This window comes from Schistocerca americana, chromosome 1 (genome assembly GCF_021461395.2).
Source record: "Schistocerca americana isolate TAMUIC-IGC-003095 chromosome 1, iqSchAmer2.1, whole genome shotgun sequence".
NCBI classification, from domain to species: Eukaryota; Metazoa; Arthropoda; class Insecta; order Orthoptera; family Acrididae; genus Schistocerca; species Schistocerca americana.
Window position 1 is genome coordinate 735725717 of NC_060119.1, and position 19510 is coordinate 735745226.

The 19510-nt window shown below is 42.6% G+C and overlaps 1 protein-coding gene across 14 annotated transcripts in view; it reads left to right on the plus strand.

Annotated features, from left to right (window-relative positions):
* Positions 1–19510, plus strand: part of LOC124610699 (C-Jun-amino-terminal kinase-interacting protein 4) — a 262056-nt gene that overhangs the window by 74706 nt on the left and 167840 nt on the right. For all 14 annotated transcript variants that reach the window (XM_047140189.1, XM_047140190.1, XM_047140179.1 and 11 more), the window contains 2 exons: positions 6407–6594; positions 7507–7674. In XM_047140189.1, the coding sequence (XP_046996145.1) occupies positions 6407–6594; positions 7507–7674 (356 nt within the window). The remainder of the gene's footprint in view (positions 1–6406; positions 6595–7506; positions 7675–19510) is intronic.

Here is a 19510-nt window from a genome sequence, read left to right on the forward strand (position 1 = left end):
CCTTTTGTGGTTCTTGAACAGAGTATTTGCTATTACTAGCTGAAATTTATTACAGAACTCAATTAGTCTTTCTCCTCTCTCATTCCTTGTCCCAACCCCATATTTTCCTGCAACCTTTTCTTCTACTCCTTCCACTACAACTGCATTCCAGTCCCATGACTATTAGATTTTCATCTCCCCTTACATACTGTATTACCCTTTCAGTATCCTCATATAATTTCTGTATCTCTTCATCTTCAGCTTGTCATGTCTGTGTGTATATGTGAACTATAGTTTCTGGTGTTGGTTTGCTGTCTATTTTGATAAGAACAACCCTATCACTAAACTGTTCACTGTAACACAGTCTTTGCTCTCCCTTCCTATTCATAACGAATCCTACCCCTGTCATATCAGTTTCTGCTGCTGTTGATATTACTCTATACTCATCTGACTAGAAGTCCTTGTCTTCTTTCCATTTCACTTCACAAATCCATACTATATCTAGATTGAGCCTTTGTATTTCCCCTTTCAGATTTTCAAGCTTACAACATTCCACACCCCGACTTGTAGAACATTATCCTTTTGTTGACTATTCAAGCTTTTTCTGTTGGTCACCTCCCGTTTGGCAGTCTCCTCCCGGAGATCCGAATGGGGGACTATTCCGGAATCTTTTGCCAATGGAGAGATCATCATGACATTTTTTAAATTACAGGCCACATGTATGGTTATACTAAACCAAAAAGTATTTGCATACTAGCTAAGTACCCAGCACTGCCCTGATGTACATATTTATTTCAGTTCTATTAGTCCATGTCCTCCTCCCTCTTCTCTCTGCCCACCTCTTCCGCCCTTCCACTCTTTGGCCATTTTCTTCTGCCCTCTGGGTGTATCTGCAGCTTCATCCCCCGCAGCTTCGTCCCCCCCCCCCCCCCCACCCTCTCTCTCTCTCTATCTCTCTCTCTCTCTCTCTCTCTCTCTCTCTCTCCTGCTTATTACTCCTTTCTATGCCCACCTCATCTTCCCCCTTTCTCTGTCCATCTCCTCCACTATGTCATACAATGATATAATTTTGTAAGTGCATTTAGCAGCATATGTGGATACTGTCTTCTAAATGTGTTATGAATAGAGTTAGCAGCAAAGAAGCAATAAGTGTAAACGTCATGACATGTCTGATGCGGCAGTTTTACTGTATGAACAGCGAAAATGTCGTTATGGGGTTGTCAGTGAAAAAAGGTTTTGTAAAGGTTTGAAATTATGTGCAAAGTTTGTTGCAAGTGACTTAATGCTCTCGTTCTCAAGTGTAGATGAATAGAATCTGGGCATTTGTGTATCGTGACGTACACTTCTTTTTCACCACCACCACCACCACCACCACCACCACCACCCCTTTGATAGACAGGTTCATAGCCGCACAGTGATCCTTTCTAAACAGGAAGTAAAATGTGTACGAAATTTGGTCGAAATCAGTCCATTGCTTTTGCAGATGTGGAACATGGATGCTTACGTACATACATACGTATTTATTATATGTGTGAATATTTTTTCTGTGATATGGTTTTGACGAAATATAGCCTGTATGGTGCCCCTAGCTATGCAGAACTTACCAGTGAAAACCCCATAAAAATCCATCTGCAGATTAATATGTTCAGGCAGACAGAAAAAGTTGCAATAAAACTTCTGTGATCAGATTTTCATGAATTAAAGCTTATATTTTCCTCCAAACTATGCTCAACTTACCTGTCAAAACTCCATGATAACGTGTCTAATAGTTTTGGAGATTACAACAATGTTATGAAAAGGATAGTTGCTACTCACCATATAGTGGAGATGCTGAGTCGCGGATAGGCACAATGGAAAGACTGCCACAAAATAACCTTTTCGCCAACAAGGCCTTTGTCAAAAATAGATGACTGACAGATACGCATGCATGCACACGTTCACATGCAAATGCAACTCACACAGTCTCTGGCAGCTGGAGCCACACTGAGTTTTGGTTTTGGAGATTAGCATGTTCAAAACAGATAGGTAGGGCAGTTTTACAGATTCATTATTACTACAGATGTTTTTATTTTGTATAATGTTGCTAGCCAGTAATTACCTCCAGACAGTGGAAAATTTAATACTGCCAGTGGCTATGTTTACAGTTACATGGCACTATCCTAGCTTTTGATAGTTCCTTCCTCAGGGAGGTGAGAGGGGCAATTGCAACACATGCAGATGGTTCACAAGTACGATCTTACACGTGAAATGAAAAACATGTGGGTTTAATTGACATACCTCAGTGAACATCAGTTGCCAGCCATTTTAGATTAGTTTCCAGGTGAACTTGGACATTTTTGGGGTCTTTGTGTAATGAATAATCAGTTTAGATTTCATTGACTCGCTACCATCTAATCCTGTAGCTTATTTTCCACTCAAGAATACTGTGCCATTGACTATTGAGTTACTGAAAAACGCAGAGCTAATCTTATGTCTTTTGTTGATATGGCGTCAGATGCGACTGAGTTAACACTAATTTGTGGAAAACTTTCAATTTTGTGAATTTAGGGCAGTTATCTCATATTCAGTTCATCGGTAAAAGTTGTAAGTGACACACTCATCATTTAGAAGTAAATTTATTTTGTCACCAGGTTATTTCTTGTACACATTATTAAATGAATTGTGCTTGAAAATGACCGTGCGCTTCTGATTTCGTTAATTGGATTCTGTGTAGAGTTCATTATTTTTTATGCCACCAATTGTAAACACCACCAGACCTTTTTATTCGATTGACTGTTATCAGAAAGTGAAAGCAGTGATTCTTGTTCCAGCTTGCTCAAGCTAGATAATTATTTTAATTGGTGTCTGTGACACCAGGAGTTGTGTTGCGACTTGCATACACTGCGGATGTTTATCAGAGCTATGGAGCAGAAGAGTATGATTCGAAAGGTTACTCTTATAATTGTCTAGAACATATTTTCATAAATTAATGTAATCATCAAGTTTCAGCCAAGTGTAACTGAACAGCAGTTTATCTTGGAACCTATTTTTGTGAAAAACCAGTACATCTGTGTGTGTGTGTGTGTGGGGGGGGGGGGGGGGGGGGGGGGGGTTGGGTTGTCTTGTAATAACGCCTAGTTGTTTCCAGAGAATGTTTATTGAATAGTATGTCTATTTGAGACCATTTAGTAAATTTGAGTTGTTTCCTAATGAAGTGGCAACAGTTCATGCTAGGGCTGTTGATAAAATATCAGTATATTGAAATTTTTCCCTAAAAATCTCTATGTACTTTGACAGTATTTTTCCCCAGACATATTGATATCAAAATGACAATATTGAGTTCTGATATTTTTATTTTATATTATTTTTTTACACGTTTTTGATAAATATATGAGGTTATTCTTTTGAAATTGTGGTAGAATATAATTTTAGATGTAGTGTGTGAAAGTGTCTTACTACTTTTTGAGCTTTCTTAACATCCAATCTTTCTCTTTGAATGTGTGAAGCAAGTATAGGTGGCACAAAAACAGTAGTCTGATTGCACTGGGGGTGGCAATGTGAATGGAATAACAAGACTTCTGATGTGAAGAAATAGCACACCAGTTGCATAAAAAAAAAAAAAAAAAAAAAAAAAACAATTTTAATGCAACTACTGTGCTCTTTCTTCAAATGGGCATTCTTCAAGAACAGTTGCTGAAAATTATGAACAAAAATCTGAATGACAAGATTGGTCTTTGTAGTGGGTGGGGATGTACGAGGCGGAAATGCTGACCTAATCAGCGCTACCAACAAAAATTCCCAACGTTTAGCTTCACCACACAATTTTGATGCTACGACTGATGGATAATTCTTACTGAATACGGAATGTTTGAATTGTTTGAATATAGAATGATATAGATTGTAGAAGTCTCATTGAATCATATTACACTTTTAATCTGAGAGCTGCTTTTGCAATAGATTTATTGTGGCATTCTCTGTTCTCAGTTTATTACAGTATCACAATGTCGAGTTTCTTACACATCTGTGCTCTTTTTATTGAAACTACTGCTGCGTCTGGCATTGATTCATTCAGTATATAAGGGGCATTCAAAAAGAAATGAGCCAGAGTCTGTAATGTGCAAACCAATGACGGGAGGGTAATATCGTGGCATATGTAATGAGGTGTGGTGCCAACTAGAGCGTGGAAGTTCACAGGCAGTTGCTAGAGGGCACATGTGCACATCATGTGTATATATAGAGCTAGCAGCAGCATACATCAGTCGTCCAATGCTGGCAGTTGCATTGCAGACAGTGACATGGAGGTGTCAAAAGAAGAGCAAAGAAGTGTTGTTTGTTTTCTGACAGTGGTAGGAGTGGAAGAAATGGACATTCATTGACGAATGTCACAAGTGTATGGCAAACACTGCATGTTCCTTGCAAGGGTCAAGGCATGGCACAAGTGCTTCAGGAAAGGACAGGTGTCGTTAGTCGATGATGCACGGTCTGGAGCACCACACTGCACTACCAATGACATTGTCCATTTGGTGGATGCACTCATTACCCAGGATCACTGAGTGACAGTGGTCGGATTGAGTGTCAGAAGTGTTCACACCATCATGAAGAAACAACTGCACATGCACAAAGTGTGTACCCAATGGGTGTCCCACAGTCTACAGTTTTCAAACACACCAGGAAGCATCTTGAATGGCCCACCGTCTTGCTCATCTGCAACACTATGCTCGGGAAGGGAACGTGTTCCTGGCACGAGTGGTGGCTAGAGATGAGTCATGGTGTCATCATGTCGAACCAGAATCAAAACAACAAAGGCTCCAAAGCCAAGGCCATCCACACGAGTGCAGGAGAGGTTATGCCGACATTCTTCTTTGATCACAATGGCCTCCTCATGATTCACTTTGTGCAGCATGGAACAACAGTAAATTCCCAGCATTACTTGCAAACTTTGACCACCCTTCGCCAAGTGATCAAATAAAAATGACCAGGCAATCTCACCCCTGGGGGTCATTGTGTTTCCTTGACAATGCAAAGTCTTGTAAGGCCAACACAGTCATGGCACTCCTGCAAAAATTCAAATGGGAGGTTCTCAGCCACCCTCCATACAGTCCGGACCTCTCTCTGTAATTTTTGTTCTCCTTAAAAGGGCTCTGAGGGGCAAATGATTCACCTCAGACGACGACGTCTAGCTGTACGTGGTTAGCGTTGCAGCCCTGGGGATTTTATGAGACAGCCGTTCACCACCTTTCGTCACAATAGGATAGGTGTCTCAGCAGCCAGGGACAAAACTTCTATCATACAGGTACTGGTTTCTGTAATTATGCCTCCAGCTCATTTATTTTTGAATGCCCCTTATATTTTCTCCAACTGAAGTAACACTGGCACACGTCACAACTTTTTCTGCTTTACAATATTATGGGCTACAGCTTCTCTTTGTGAGTGTTTCACGGGCAATTTTCTTTTATGTAATATTTAAAATAACTGTTAAGGCAAACAAGGAAGTAACTTGGGAACAACTCTGACCTTTAGAGACAGTCTTTTTATCCTGGAATTTCAACTTGTGTACCAACGCTGATAAACATTTCCATTTTTGTAAGGTCCTCTGCGGAACATAAGCTGCACATCAATCAGTTCTGAGTCAGATCTCTGTATTTTGGAGGTCCTGCTCTCAGTGATTTTAAAAATTATGCTCCATTCTTAAGATATTTAAAACATATTTGCCTTTACTTTCTCTGTAACTGTATCTGTACGCTAGAACTAATGTATGGACTTTCTTCTTCTTCTTCTTCTTATTTAAATATAAGTAAATAAAAGTCCAAACACCACATTATAACAGCAAACTGCAAGTCTTCAATGTTTTCCGCACAACACCGTAAGCAAGCCCAGCACACAAAATACACAGTCCTATACAGAAATGCAGTCGAGTCTCAGGCGTCAGTGCTGCTCTTAGTTCACTGGCATGCCACCTGACCCATGCTCCCTGCACGGGGAGCTAGTGCACTTTCTCTTCTGCTTGTTATACTGTGTGTGTAACATAGGAAATAATTTGAGCATTCTGCTAGCTCAAGGTTGCTACTTTTCAGTATGATAGCAAATTGATATGAACATACAAAATCAGACAGATTTATGAACTTTTACTAAGCAAGATTTCTTCTCCCAGAAAAGACAGGTGAAGGGTTTGTAGAAAATTTCACTTGATAAGAATAGGTAGGAAAGTCAGCTAACACTAAATGGGACTAGGAAGATACCACAATACTTCTTTCTTGCAGAGGACTTCATGACCTAGTCGTGTTTCATTATCTGTCAGTATTTAAAACACAAATATTAGATGCAGAAATGGAAAAGAAGTCTGTGTGTACTCTAGTTAGAAAAAACGATGTTAAGCTGTGAATTCATATGACATAAGGCACTCCCATTATTTTCCTCTATTAAAAATGTATTTGTTTGACGGTTTCAGGAGGATGTTCCAATGGCTCAAAGGAAGCGATTTACACGAGTTGAGATGGCCCGTGTGCTTATGGAACGTAACCAGTACAAGGAACGATTTATGGAACTACAAGAAGCGGTTCGTTGGACAGAAATGATTAGGGCTTCACGGAATGACCCCACATTAGATAAGAAAAGCAAACAAGGAATATGGAAATTGTGAGTTGTATTCTCACTGTATCATACTAGTGAATTCGCTATTGCTTTATAATTGCTAAATATACATGGGAATTGCTTATGTGTCCTAATCTCCTTCTCCACTCCTCCCTCTTCTTTGTCCTCCTCCTCCTCCTCCTCCTCCTCCTCCTCCTCCTCCTCCCCCCCCCCCCCCCTCTCTACATCCATTTCCTCCCCCACACCCCACTCTCTCCCCTGTCCATATCCCCCCCCCCCCCCAATTGACCTTGAGCCTAGTTTATTCTTATTGGGAATGAAACTTCGATTGGCAATTTAATGCGTTTAAAGTTTGAATCATTGGTATGTCGGGGTATGAGAGACGCCTTAAATACAACTTTCCTGCTTCCTTTAAAACTGATTGCAAGGAAGAAAACATAACAACGTGTGTGTGTGTGTGTGTGTGTGTGTGTGTGTGTGTGTGTGTCTATATATAGAGAAAGAATATTCTGTACATGGAGTTCAAACTGACTGCGAAGAGGTAAATGAAATTGCACATCTTCACAACACGGCATTTTCATTCTTGCAGTTTGTTTTAACGGAAAACCTGAACATTGTTGTTTGAAAAAATTATAGCCTACATTTGTATCAATATTTATTAGAGTTTCTTGTAAAAATTTGATATAAATTGGTCAAGAATTGTTTGAGATTTCTGGTAACAAAGTTAATCATCCACTTGCCTTTATGTAGTTGTATAGACATTAGTGTAATTATTTATTAATGAAAGTCTGTTGAAGTGCAAACATAAAAGCAATGAGATACAGTTTTCTCCTGTTCTAGCACGTGTTAGCTGAAAATACAAATGAAAAAAATGCATATCACAATGAATACCTTTCCTAGCATATCAAGTATCTGTTTTGTTCTGGACATAATACAAAGATTTGTTTTTGTTTTAAGTTTTAGCAACCTGTTCAGTGCAGCTGAACGACCACAACGTAAACCTGTTCCATATGTGAATGTGAGGTACAATGCACCTACACATCATGTGAGTCCAGCCTTGGAAACTATGAGAAAGCGTTCTCTGAATGACAGAAAACGTGGCCTTGATTTCATGGATGGAGACATGTAAGTAGTAATTGAATTTGAAATGCTGAGCAATTTTTACTTTATTTTGGTATAAACTATCTGACAAACCTGGCATTGCCCAGATATTCATTTTGGCAATTTTCCATTAGAAAAAATTTCATTTCAATGTATTCATAAAAACACCTTCGATATTATGAAACAGTTTCTGTATGCTGGGTGCAGCTGCTTTGCATGCCTACAACATGATTTTGTAAACATCTGTATGACAACACCTCTTATAGCTCTGTAGACTATTATTGTCCTGCCGACAGTGTGCTTCACAGTTGAAAGCTGTCAAAAGTGCTGCCAGGTGTCAGGGATTTCCTTAAGCTGACTTGACTGTAGGAGTGTGTGGCATTTTTTCAATCATCTTAGTGTTTGCAACATCATATTTCTTGAGCTGTGTGTCGTACAATGACATATTTATGTAAGTACATTCAACAACGTGTGGACACTGTCTGCAAAATATGTTGTGACTAGAGTTAATAGCAAAGAAGTAATAAATTTAAACATCATACATGATGCAACAGTTTTTCACGCATCTCATTATTTATAATGTCATACCTCCTGAAACATGGTAGGTAGGTGGTTCTTACCCCTATAGGGATTGTTGGCTGACAGTGAGGGATATGTGTATAAAGTTTAATTGAAATCATATCAGTGGTTTAGAAAATGTGGAACATGCATCTAATTATTTTTATAAAGTGTATGTACACTCCTGGAAATGGAAAAAAGAACACATTGACACCGGTGTGTCAGACCCACCATACTTGCTCCGGACACTGCGAGAGGGCTGTACAAGCAATGATCACACGCACGGCACAGCGGACACACCAGGAACCGCGGTGTTGGCTGTCGAATGGCGCTAGCTGCGCAGCATTTGTGCACCGCTGCCGTCAGTGTCAGCCAGTTTGCTGTGGCATACGGAGCTCCATCGCAGTCTTTAACACTGATAGCATGCCGCGACAGCGTGGACGTGAACCGTATGTGCAGTTGACGGACTTTGAGCGAGGGCGTATAGTGGGCATGCGGGAGGCCGGGTGGACGTACCGCCGAATTGCTCAACACGTGGGGCGTGAGATCTCCACAGTACATCGATGTTGTCGCCAGTGGTCGGCGGAAGGTGCACGTGCCCGTCGACCAGGGACCGGACCGCAGCGACGCACGGATGCACGCCAAGACCGTAGGATCCTACGCAGTGCCGTAGGGGACCGCACCGCCACTTCCCAGCAAATTAGGGACACTGTTGCTCCTGGGATATCGGCGAGGACCATTCGCAACCGTCTCCATGAAGCTGGGCTACGGTCCCGCACACCGTTAGGCCGTCTTCCGCTCACGCCCCAACATCGTGCAGCCCGCCTCCAGTGGTGTCGCGACAGGCGTGAATGGAGGGACGAATGGAGATGTGTCGTCTTCAGCGATGAGAGTCGCTTCTGCCTTGGTGCCAATGATGGTCGTATGCGTGTTTGGCGCCGTGCAGGTGAGCGCCACAATCAGGACTGCATACGACCGAGGCACACAGGGCCAACACCCGGCATCATGGTGTGGGGAGCGATCTCCTACACTGGCTGTACACCACTGGTGATCGTCGAGGGGACACTGAATAGTGCACGGTACATCCAAACCGTCATTGAACCCATCGTTCTACCATTCCTAGACCGGCAAGGGAACTTGCTGTTCCAACAGGACAATGCACGTCCGCATGTATCCCGTGCCACCCAACGTGCTCTAGAAGGTGTAAGTCAACTACCCTGGCCAGCAAGATCTCCGGATCTGTCCCCCATTGAGCATGTTTGGGACTGGATGAAGCGTCGTCTCACGCGGTCTGCACGTCCAGCACGAATGCTGGTCCAACTGAGGCGCCAGGTGGAAATGGCATGGCAAGCCGTTCCACAGGACTACATCCAGCATCTCTACGATCGTCTCCATGGGAGAATAGCAGCCTGCATTGCTGCGAAAGGTGGATATACACTGTACTAGTGCCGACATTGTGCATGCTCTGTTGCCTGTGTCTATGTGCCTGTGGTTCTGTCAGTGTGATCATGTGATGTATCTGACCCCAGGAATGTGTCAATAAAGTTTCCCCTTCCTGGGACAATGAATTCACGGTGTTCTTATTTCAATTTCCAGGAGTGTATTTCATATTTGCTAGGTGATGCTTTTCCAATCATTGTACTGACAAATCATTAGAGATTCTAGAGTATCTCTAGGAAGTACAGCTGACAGAACTGAGTTGTTGACTGTAATATCTCATTTAAAAACTGTCCTGTGAAGTATGATGAAGTATGATGTCAAGATAATGTAATAACAACCAGGACAAACACTGTCATTTGCTCTAGTATTATGCTGTGTCTGTGATCACAATATATTATGTCATCAGATATTGATATACTCTTCCTTCATGATTAACTTCAAACTCATTATATTAAAAATATCACAAATATTGGCACATTAAGTTGCAGACAGGCATAAAGAAGAGAATGTAACTACCTTTCAGCCAAAGCCTTCTTAAGAAAAGTGCACACACATTCACGACGTTCACACAAGCAAGCATGCTTCAAGCCACTCTCTCTCTCTCTCTCTCTCTCTCTCTCTCTCTCTCTCTCTCTCTCTCTCTGTGTGTGTGTGTGTGTGTGTGTGTGTGTGTGTGTGTGTGTGTGTGTGTGCCACCGGCCAGACTGCAATGGAAACTTGTTGAATGGGAACAACAATCCCCCTTTACAATTCGAATGAAGCATCCCAGCTACATTGAAACTCATTTGCTTGGTAAACTTCTAGTCTCTGCAAACTACTCTTATTTGTTACTGGAATACTTCAGGATCTTTTAATTGTGCTGTTGCTGCTGTTGTGGTCTTCAGTCTGAAGAGCATTTGGCTGCAGTTCTCCCTGCTACTCTACCCTGTGCAAGCCTCTTCATCTCCAAATAACTACTGCAACCTACATCCTTCAGAGTCTGCTTACTGTATTCATCTCTTGGTCTCCCTCTACTATTTTTCTCCCCACACTTCCCTCCATTACTAAATTGGTGAGCCCATGCTGTCTCAGAACGTGTCCTATCGACCGACCCCTTCTTCCACCCAGCTTGTGTCATAAATTTTTGCCCCCTTCCAAATCTAATTTTCAGCTTTCCACTGTAGCACCACATTTCAAAAGCTTCTATTCTCTTCTTGTCTAAGCTGTTTATCGGCCATGTTTCACTTCCATACACTGCATACAAAAACTTTCAGAAAAGACTTCCTGACACTTAAATCTATATTCAATGCTAGCAAATTTCTCTATTTCAGAAATGCTTTCCTTGCCATTGCCAGTCTACATTTTATATACTGTCTACTTCGGCCATCATCAGTTATTTTTCTACCCAAATAGCAAAACTCATCTACTATGTTTAGTATCTCGTTTCCTAATGTAATTCCTGCAGCGTCACCTGATTTAATTTGACTGCATTCGATTATCATTGTTTTGCTTTTGTTGATATTCATCTTTATCCTCCTCTCAAGACGCTGTCCATTCCATTCAACTCCTCTTCCAATTATTTTTCTGTTTCCGACAGAATTACAGTGTCATCTGCAAACCTCAAACTTTTTATTTCTTCTCCCTGAACTTCAATTCCTACTCCAAATGTTTCATTGCTCAGTGTAGCTACAGAATAACATCAAGGAGAGGCTACAACCCAGTCTCACTCCCCTCTCCAGCACTGCTTCCCTTTCATACCCCTTGACTCATAACTGCCATGTGGCTTCTGTACAAGTTGTAAATAGCCTTTTGTTCTCTGTATTGTACCCATTATACCTTCAGGATTTCAAAGAGAATATTCCAGTCAGCATTGTCAAAAGTGTTCTCTAATTCTACAAAAGCTATAAACATAGGTTTGCCTTTCCTTAACCTATCTTCTAAGATATGTTGTAGGATCAGTATTGCCTCAAGTGTTCCTGCACTTTTCTGGAATACGAACTGGTCTTCCTCAAGTTTGACTTTTATCTGTTTTTCCATTCTTCTGCAAAGAAATCATTTTAGTATTTTGCAGCCATGACTTATTAAACTGGTAGTTTTCTTTGGATAGGACTGGTTTTTCACCTGAGTGCTTGATATTTATACAGCTGCTTCTCTTGTCCCCAAAGACCTCTTTAATGTTCCTGTATGCATTATCTTTCTCTGCACTAGTGAAATATGCTTCTAGATCCTTATATTTGCCCCCCAGGCATTTCTGCTCAACCATTTTGTACTTCATGTCAACCTAATTTTTTAGATTTTGTATTCATTTCACCTGCTTCATATACTGTTTTTTTTATGTCTTCTCCTTTCATCAGTTAAATTCGATATATTCTGTGTTATCCAAGGGTTTCTTATAGGCTTTCTTTTTTTATGTATTTGATCCTCTGCAGTGTTAACTATTTCACCTTTCAAAGCTGCCCATTCATTTTCTGCTATATTCCTTTTCCCAGTTCTTGTCAATTGTTGCCTAATGCTCCCTCTGAAACTTTCAAGGACGTAGGGTTCTTTCAGCTTATCCATGACCCATCTCATTAATTTCCCACCTTTTTGCAATTTCTTCTGTAGTAATGTACAGTTGATAACCAATAAATTCTGGTCAGAGTACACACATGCCCCTTTTAATATCTTACAATTTAAAATCTACATCTGAAATACGTTTCTTACCATTATATAATCAATCTGAAACATTCCTGTCTGTCCAGGTCTCTTCCACACATACAACCTTCTTTCACTATTCTTAAACCAAGTGTTAGCAATGATTAAATTATGCTCTGTGTAGAATTCTAGCAGGCAGCTTCCTATTCCATTCCTTTCCACCAGTCCATATTTAGCTACAATTTTTTTTCTATTTTTCTTTCTCTTCATTTTTATGCTGTTGAATTCCACCGCCATCACACTTCACTCTCTGAATAATTTAGTTTATCTCATCATACGTTTCTTCACTCCGCGGAGCTAGTTGGCGTATAAACTTGTACCGTTGGTAGCTGCATGTCTACCTTGGCTAGTATACTGCGTTCACTATGCTGTTCATAGTAGGTTACCCGCATTCCTATTTTCTTATACATCATTAAACCTGCTTATAATCCTACCTGTGGACAAAGGCTCCATCACTGTTGTTTTGTACTGCAAGGATTACCTGGTGGAAGGACTCTACCAGCTATCCAATACTTCCACCTATAAATCTTGCCACAGTGACCCCATTCCAGTAATCCAGCAGGATCTCCAGCCACTACTAAAATCCTTGGGCCCATCCTAGAACCTCTCCCCAGAGTCCATCTCTCTACTCACCCCTACCACTCCCTGCACTCCTACCTTCTACATGCTTCCTAAAGTTCATAAACCGAACCACCCAGCACACCCCATTGTGCCCCCCCCCCTCTCCCCCTCGAGAATATCTGCTCTCGTAGACCGACACTTCAACCTATCCTGGAACCTACAAAGTATTTCCTCCACTGACTCTCCACAGTTCCCATCCCTTTGCCACACAGTGCCCTGCTCATCACTATTGATGCCATCTCCCTGTACACTAACATTCCTAATGTCCATGGCCTTACCACTATTGAACACTACCTTTCCCAATGCCTGACAGTTTTCAAACCAACCACCTCCTTCCTAGTTACCATGACCAACTATATCCTCACACACAATTAATTCTTCTTTGAAGGCATTACCTACAAACAAATTCGGCGTATGGTTATGGGAACCCAAATGACACATCCTATGCCAACCTGTTCATGCACCATGTCGAGGAATCCTTCCTAAAATCCCAGAATCTTAAACCCTTCACCTGGTTCAGATTCATCGATGACATATTTGCTATTGGTTCAAAGAGGAGGACACCCTATCCAAATTCCTCCAGAACCTCAACAACTTCTCCCCAATTTGCTTCACCTAGTCCTACCCAGCTCAACAAGCCACCTACACTTTGACCTCAAAGTTGGCCACATCAGTACCTCCGTTTGTATCAAACCTACTAACCACCAGCAGTACCTCCACTTCGACAGCTACCACCCGTTCCAAACCAAGAAGTCTCTTCCATACAGCGTAGCCACTCGTGGTCATCGCATCTGCAGTGACAAGCAGTCCCTCTCAAAATATACCGAGGATCTGACTGAAGCCTTCACTGACCATAATTATCCTCCCAACCTTGTACAAAAATAAATTCCCATGCCTTAGCTTTCTGTCTTCCACCACCTCCCAAAGTTCTACTGTCCGGTCACAAAGCAGCATTCCCGTTGTTACTCAGTACTACCCAGGCCTGGAGCAACTGAATTACTTTCTTCGCCAGGGTTATGATTACCTCTCGTCGTGCCCTGAAATGAGAAATGTCCTGCCCACTATCCTTCCCACTCCTCCCACAGTGGTATTCTGCCACCCACTGAATCTCTACAATATCACTGTCCATTCGACACAACCCCTGCTTCCAACCCCTTGCCTCATGGCTCATATCGCTGTAATAGACCTAGATGCCAGACCTGTCCCATACATCATCCCACCACCACCTACTCCAGTCCGGTCACTAACATCACCTATCCCATCAAAGGCAGAACTAACTGTGAAACCAGTCATGGGGTCTACAAGCTAGGCTGCAACCACTGTGCTGCATTCTATGTAGGCATGACAACCAACAAGCTGTCTGCTCGCATGAATGGCCACTGACAGTCTGTGGCCAATAAACAAGCAGACCACCCTGTTGCTGAACACGCTGCCAATGTCAATGACTGCTTCACAACCTGTGCCAGATGGATCCTTCCCACCACCATCACTTTTTCGGAACTGTGCAGATGGGAACTTTCCCAGCAATACACCCTATGTTCTCGTAACCCTCCTGGCCTCAACCTTCATTAGTCACTGTCCTCACCCATTCAGCCCCTTCCCTGTTCCCATTCCAGCACTGTGCAACCATCATTCCATCACCACAACCAGTCTCTTTCTTTCTCTCCTTTTCTGTGACTCCCCCCCTCCCCTCATCTCCCCTCATCTCCACCTCTCCCCTGCCGTCTGTCTAACCTGCAGCACTTCACAGTCCACCACCCCTACCATACTGTCACTCCTCCCCCCCACCCCAGCCTCCTCCTCACCCCCCACCCAGTCGCCACTCCCATCATGCACTGGTGCTGCTGCTCACAGTGTGGTTTCAGTTGCCTGAGAGTGTAGTCGCGCGCGTGTGTGTGTGTGTGTGTGTGTGTGTGTGTGTGTGTGTGTGTGTATCTATCTTCGTTATACGGTCAGTAGCAACTTTCCTTCTCATAATATTGTTTCCCTTTCTAAATTTTCTAGCCTCCCTGCCTGATTAAAGAATCTTAACATTTCAATCCATAGAATGCCAGTTTCGTTTCTTCTGACGATGAAATCATCCTGAGTAGTCCCCATCCAGAGATCTGAGTGGAGGAGAGTTGTATCTCTGGAATATTTTACCCAAGAGGATACTATCATCATTTAACCGTACAGTAAAGCTGCATGTCCTTGTGAAAAATTGTGAATGTAGTTTCCCCCTTACTTTCACAGTTATAGCACGGCAAGACTGTATTGGTTTATGTTACAAGGCCAGAGATCAAATCATCCAGACTGTTGCCCCTGCAACTGCTGAAAAGGCTGCTATCCCTCTTCCGGAACCAGTCATTTGTCTAGCCTCTCAACATATACCCCTCCATTGCGATTGGCCCTAAGGTATGTCTGTATCGCTGAGGCACGCAAGCCTCCCCACCAATGGCAAGGTCCATGGTTCATGGGAGGAAGTATGAGTAGTTGAGGTCTGCTTGATTGGTTTACTATTGTGAATATAACAGAAGGGAGAATGATACATAAAAAGAGAATTTGACTTTTTTTACTTGATCCAGCTATTCTTAATTGGATTTGGAGCAGTTTTTCCCATTTCATTCTAGATGACTGACCATATGGTACCTACTGAAACATTACAGCCACTTGTTACCTCACAATCAAAACTTTCCATGCTATTACATAATACCACTCTGTTTGTGTGGCAACCATGCTGATACATTTCTTTGGTATTCTGTTCAGCCTATTGTTTTGCCTTAAAAATATTGTTTTACAACTAAACATTGTCAGTACTAGTATGTGGTAAACTTTACAGTGCATTGGTATGACTGGATCAGCCCCTAAGGTAACAATATCCTCTCTTTACTGCTACTACATGTCACCCTAGGCAGTGGTTGTGGCTGACCTCAGCTTACTTAGCCAGTGGCTTCTTCATTAAAACTAAAGGCATGGAAGGAAGGAAGGAAGGAAGGAAGGAAGCAAGCAAGATTGGGATTTTGATATGGCCCTTCCTTCAGTTATATCGCATGAAACATTACCAGGTATACCAATTAAACAGTTTTATTTGCAGCACAAGAAATAACTTCACAGGTTTGGTATGAACACAATAACTACCTTCTGAAGACAAAGAAAATAAAAACTTTCTTGAATGACTGAATGCTCAAATAAACTCGAGTTCCAAAAAGTAAAAAAGTAACAGACACAGGTTTTAAAGTCTGTAGGAATGTATTTGGTAATACTGACACTAAGTCTGACACTTTGCAAGTGTAGGAGATGTAGCAGTCTTCTCCACTTGCCAGTGTCCTGTTTGCCAAGTCCCAATTCATGGTAACAGTAAAGAGTAGAGGGGACCACTGTAGTGAGTCCAGTAGAGGTCTCCCCAGCATGACTGGCTGCACTGGAACTGCCGGCAGGCATTGTGTTGTAGGCCAAAAAAAGTCGTCTTGCGGATTGACACTTCCGTTTGATTGGGTCTTCTGTTTAATTGGCTCAAACGTAGTTTCGGCAGAAACAGGAAATAGTTCAGCCTGCATGTGCTGATTGGGGCTGTACGTTGCCTTAGAGCTGCTGCTGGTTCAGCCACTGGTGTTGCCCTCTGTTGATCTGCTAGTAAGCTGTCTGGTTTGAATTTTTGCCTCACACAGAATGGAACACTGGCACTGTTTTGCGGGTTGCACTTCTCACTACAGCAGATTTAACACACTGCTGATGAGGCTGTTCAAGATGGATCACCCGTTCGGTTTGGGGAATAAAGGGGAAGAAAATCAACCTTATTCTTTTCGAAAGAAACAATTGGTACATTTGCCTTAAGTAATTTAGTAATTGCCTTAAGTAATAAGTCCAACCCCTCGTCCAAGTCGTGGGAGATGGGCAACGGCAGAAAGTAGGGGACTGCCTATAGGGGCGATGTACAGCGGGGACTTTGTGTGCCCCAGGACCGCTACGGTAGCTGGGAAGGCCCTATGGGAACCCTGAAATGTGACGGCTAACGGGGGCTCTGGTGAAGCTGCGATAGGCCTAGCAAGCCAGTAGTGGATAAATCAACTGCTTTCAAAAAGGGAACATGCCTCGGATCACGGAACGGATTTACAGGAAACCGACCAAGCAGTGGAAAAGAATTACGAGGTGGTTTACGACTGGGCACCTTAAACGTAAGGACTCTAACCGGGAAGTTAGAAGAAATTGTAGAAATGATGGAAAGGAGGAAATTGGACATCTTGGGACTTGCTGAGACTAGGTGGAGAGGAGTTGGTGAAAAACCACTAAGTAAAGGATGTAAACTGTACTGGACAGGGAATGAGAGGGGAAGAAATGGAGTGGCAATAGTGGTCAGAGAGGGTCTGCAGGAGGAGGTGGAAGGTATCAATGATCGAATGATAAAAGCCAGAGTACGAGTGAAAGGAAAAAGCATTGAAATCATCCAAGCATATGCCCCACAGGTGGGGTGTACAAAACAGGAGAAGGAGGAATTTGAAGATGACATGCAAAAGCAGCCAAATGGAGGTAATCAGATTATAATAGGGGACCTCAATGCACATGTTGGCACAGACAGGAAAGGATTCGAGGAGATAATGGGACCAGAGGGCTGGGGGAACCAAAATAGAGAAGGAAAATTGTTGCTGGAATTCTGCAACAGGAATGGGCTGGCGATCGCAAATTCCTGGTACAAGAAGAGAAGTAGCCACAAAATAACTTGGTACAGTGGAGACTGGTCCCAAACTTCAGTAGTAGACTATGTACTAGTGGATAGGCAGATGATGAGCAGCCTCACAGATGTTAAGGTCATTCCATCTGAGGCCTTAGATAGTGACCATCGGCTGTTGGTAGCCACCCTCAGAGAGAAAAAAGATAGGAGAGCAACAGACATACAGGAGAAAAGGTTGAAGACATGGATGCTGAAAGAGGATGAACGGAGGACCCAGTACCAGACACTGATCAGGAAGAAGCTGCCAAAGGAAGATCAGAGAACAGTGGAAGAAGAATGGGGAGATTTTAAGAGCGCTCTAGTTGAGGCAGCTGAGACTGTGTGCGGAAGAACTACCACAAAGAGGAGAAGTAAGGAAACCCCATGGTGGAACAACATATGTAAAGAGGCAGTACTTCGAAAGAACAAAGCCTTCAGAGAATGGTTCCAGACCCGAACAGAGGAAGCTAGGGTAAAATATAAGGGAAGCAAGAAAGCGGCACAGACCATAGTAAGGGCGGAGAAGAAGAAGTGGATGGAAAAATGGACAAGAATGTTAGAAGAGAACAGTGAAGGGAACAAAAAAGTACTTTACACCATGGTAAGAAATAAGAGGAACGACAGAAGCGAGTGCCTGAGGATCATGGATAATAATGGAAGAGTTGTGGAGGAAATGCATGAGCTCAAAAAGATTTGGAAGGAGTACTTTGAAGATCTGTTGAATGCCGTCAAGCGGGTAACTAACAGCGATGGAGAACCTAAGGCAGCAGACGATTATAATAGTGGGGAAATTGATGATCTAACTTGGAATGAAGTGGAAGAAGCCATAAAGAGGATGAAAGGGGGCAAGGCACCAGGTTGGGACGAAGTAACAGTGGATATGATACGAGCAGCAGGAGAAGTAGGAACCCAGTGGCTATACAGAGTGCTGAGGGTGGTGTGGAAGGAGAACAGAATTCCTGAGGATTGGAAGAAAGGAATTATAGTCCCGATCTTCAAGAAAGGGGATAAAAGGAGATGTGAGAACTACAGAGGAATCACCCTGCTATGCCACTGTGGAAAAATCTATGAAAAGATCCTGGAGAAGAGAATAAGAAGCAGTATTGAAAGTAGACTGCAAGAGGAGCAGTATGGTTTCAGACCGGGAAGATCAATGGGGAAATTGCGAGGAGGAGGTGCAAGAGCAGTTAGATGTATGGGAGGCAACAGCAGCACAATATGGAATGCATTTCTCTGCAAAGAAAAGTGAAATAATTGTCACAACAAGGAAGAAGAATAGGCCAAATGTGGATATAACTTGTGGAGGGGAAAAACTACAAGTGGTAGAGAACTTCAAGTACCTGGGAAGCATGATTGAAAGTAAGGGGGGAAACGCAATGGAAATAAATGAAAGGTGCAGAAAAGCAGGGCAGTTCTTCAAATGCATTAGGGGGCTTATTTGGAGCAAGGAGGTGCCACAGAAATCCAAGGGAATTATATACCGAACCTACTTTGTCCCCATATTGGCATACGGAAGTGAGACATGGGTAATGCACAAAAGCGACAAAAGTGGAATACAAGCTAGTGAAATGAAGTTCCAGAGGAGCAGGTTGAGTGTAACAAGACGAGACAGATTGCGAAATGTGTATGTGAGGGAAAGACTAAAGGAGGAACCAGTACAGGACAGGATAGAAAAATCAAGACTGCAGTGGTATGGACACATGAAGAGAATGGATGAGGGAAGAATTCCAAAGAGGATGTTTGATCTGCAACTGGAGGGGAAGAGGCCCAGGGGAAGACCAAGAGATAGATGGGTGAAGGGAGTGAAGGAATGTGTGACGAGAAGAGGAGAGAACTGGACGAAGGTGGAAGAGGGGGAATGGTGGAAAGACAGAACACGAT